The sequence below is a fragment of the Asparagus officinalis genome, chromosome 1 (assembly GCF_001876935.1).
Source record: "Asparagus officinalis chromosome 1, Aspof.V1, whole genome shotgun sequence".
Classification (NCBI taxonomy): Eukaryota; Viridiplantae; Streptophyta; class Magnoliopsida; order Asparagales; family Asparagaceae; genus Asparagus; species Asparagus officinalis.
In genome coordinates, this window is record NC_033794.1 from 10,645,994 (window position 1) to 10,648,066 (window position 2,073).

Sequence of the window (2,073 nt, forward strand, 5' to 3'; positions counted from 1 at the left end):
CGATTCGATAACTTTTTAATAGAATTTAACCAAATGTATGTTTGATTCTAATAATGCATGTTATATATGCGTTTGCTTATTAATCATGAAACCAATGAGAAAGTTATAAAGTACTATCTACAGATCTAATCCAAGGAACTCAACTTCAGAGAAATAAATTAAGACAACATTTGTCCTGTGCATTACGATTTGGCCTAATTGTGCCAGTATCACATAAAAAAAAGGAGTTGATGATTTTGTTTTTGTTTTTTTATTAAGAGCAGTAGTGTACATGTACATCTACAAATGATAATCACCTACTATCTGCTCCAACTTCCACAACTTTCTCAATAACCTGTAGAATAAATGACTTATGGTCAAGACAGTCATATACATTGAGAAACTTACCATTAACTTTTCCAGACTTTTTCCCCAATCGAAAATGAAACAACCATTCAATTGGAAAAGAATTGGAATCAGCAACAACTTCAAGGGCATAATTGGCAACCTACAAATAGTGTCTTTTATCTATGTTTAATTCGACATAGAAGAAGCCTTTACCAAAAAATTGGTCCTTAATTATAATAGGAAAAAGAGGGGGAAACCTTTTTTAAGTGTATTACCTCTTTGATGCAGCGATGTAAAGTTTCACAGCTCTCCTTTGACAAAGTTGCAGCAACCTGCAGGGGATGAATTCTGGCCTTGAAAAAAAAAATCAAGAAACACAGAAAATAGATCCATCATTTAGGTATATAGTTATCAATCACCCACAGAACAAAGTGACTTAATTAGATAGAAAACTAAGTGAATTAACCAAATATGGTCATAAAATCGATATATAATGTCTTTCAGGTCAAGCCAGCAATACTAAGACACTTCAACTATGGAGGGTTTGAAGGAGTTCTGCAAGATAAATTTTACAAAAAAAGCACCTAGGTATCACCATCGCATATAAATGGATTTTCTTGTGAATGGGTGAGTAGCAGCACACAAAGGAGATACAAAATGCAGCACACCCACCTAATGTATCATTAACCATTGTGGTTCTAGTATTGCTAATTCAACAATTACTTGCACTTACATATGAGAGATTCTGTGGAAAAAAATTATATCCAACCTGATCGAGTAGTAGAGCTTTAATTGCAATTTTCTTTTTGCTCAAAGAATCTACAAATTCCTCCACCTTCATAGGCTCTAACAATGCATCCAGACCAAGCTCGGCTATTGGAGGTACAGAAGTTGGCGGCACCAACAAATTGGTGAAGAGTTATAATGACGCTAAAGATGTAAGAATCTATAGGAAAGATGGACATATTGGGGCAATGGACAATACATCTTGAAGTAAGCAAACTTTTGCAAGGCGCCTTTTATCAGTGAAAGATAACTTTAAACCATCTTCAAGCTGCATGAGATAGAAAGTAGTCATAAAAAGGTAGAATGCAAATATTAAAATAACATGATGACAAAGGAGCTCCATACAAAGAATAATAAGTTGCTTCTCGAATTAACCAGAAATGTCTGCAGTAGTCCCGAAAGCAATTAAAAACTTTCACCAAGTATAAGCTGAAGGTTCTAAAATGGAATGCATTTCCATGCCAACAGAAACAAATAGCTCAGCTAAGAGAGAAACTTTGCACTCTTTAATAGAGATAACCTGGTATACTTGTGGTATACCGTCTTGTGGTTAATCTTCTATGCTCCTTCTTTCAGTAGTTTGATTGTTTCCAAGGACCATAAGTCATGACATGCAACTTGTATCATGGATTTTCTCAGATTATGATAAAGAGCTTCACATCACAATTTCCCATGTAGAAAGATACTTCTGGACTCTTGTTAATCAGCCAAACTTTAGCAAGGTAATGGGCGAGGTGAAGCAGGCAGAGTCTGTTCCTCCTGTTTCATCAGCGAAGAAGCCTGCACAGGCTGCACAGGCCAAGGAGTCAATGCCCAAGGAAGCCAAGAAAGAGGTCAAGAAGGAGCCTGCAAAGGAGGAAGAGGAGGCACCAAAACCGAAGCCCAAAAATTCACTTGATCTCTTGCCTCCTAGCAAGATGATATTGGATGAGTGGAAGAGGCTGTACTCTAACACTAAGA

At 36.4% G+C, this 2,073-nt stretch overlaps 1 protein-coding gene across 10 annotated transcripts; it reads right to left on the reverse strand.

Annotated features, from left to right (window-relative positions):
- Positions 159 to 1,709, reverse strand: LOC109849499 (formamidopyrimidine-DNA glycosylase-like). Of its 10 annotated transcripts, XM_020419353.1 has the most exons (5): positions 1,459 to 1,709; positions 1,313 to 1,381; positions 1,097 to 1,200; positions 603 to 680; positions 159 to 487 (listed from the first exon to the last, which is right to left on the reverse strand). In XM_020419353.1, the coding sequence occupies exons 3-5, from the start codon at positions 1,166 to 1,168 to the stop codon at positions 293 to 295; spliced, it is 345 nt and encodes a 114-aa protein (XP_020274942.1). In that variant the 5' UTR covers positions 1,169 to 1,200; positions 1,313 to 1,381; positions 1,459 to 1,709; the 3' UTR covers positions 159 to 292. The 10 variants fall into 10 exon arrangements, 3 of the variants coding, with proteins under 3 accessions (XP_020274942.1, XP_020274950.1, XP_020274933.1); XM_020419361.1 differs by having other exon boundaries at positions 603 to 659; positions 1,313 to 1,709; XM_020419344.1 differs by having other exon boundaries at positions 1,313 to 1,709.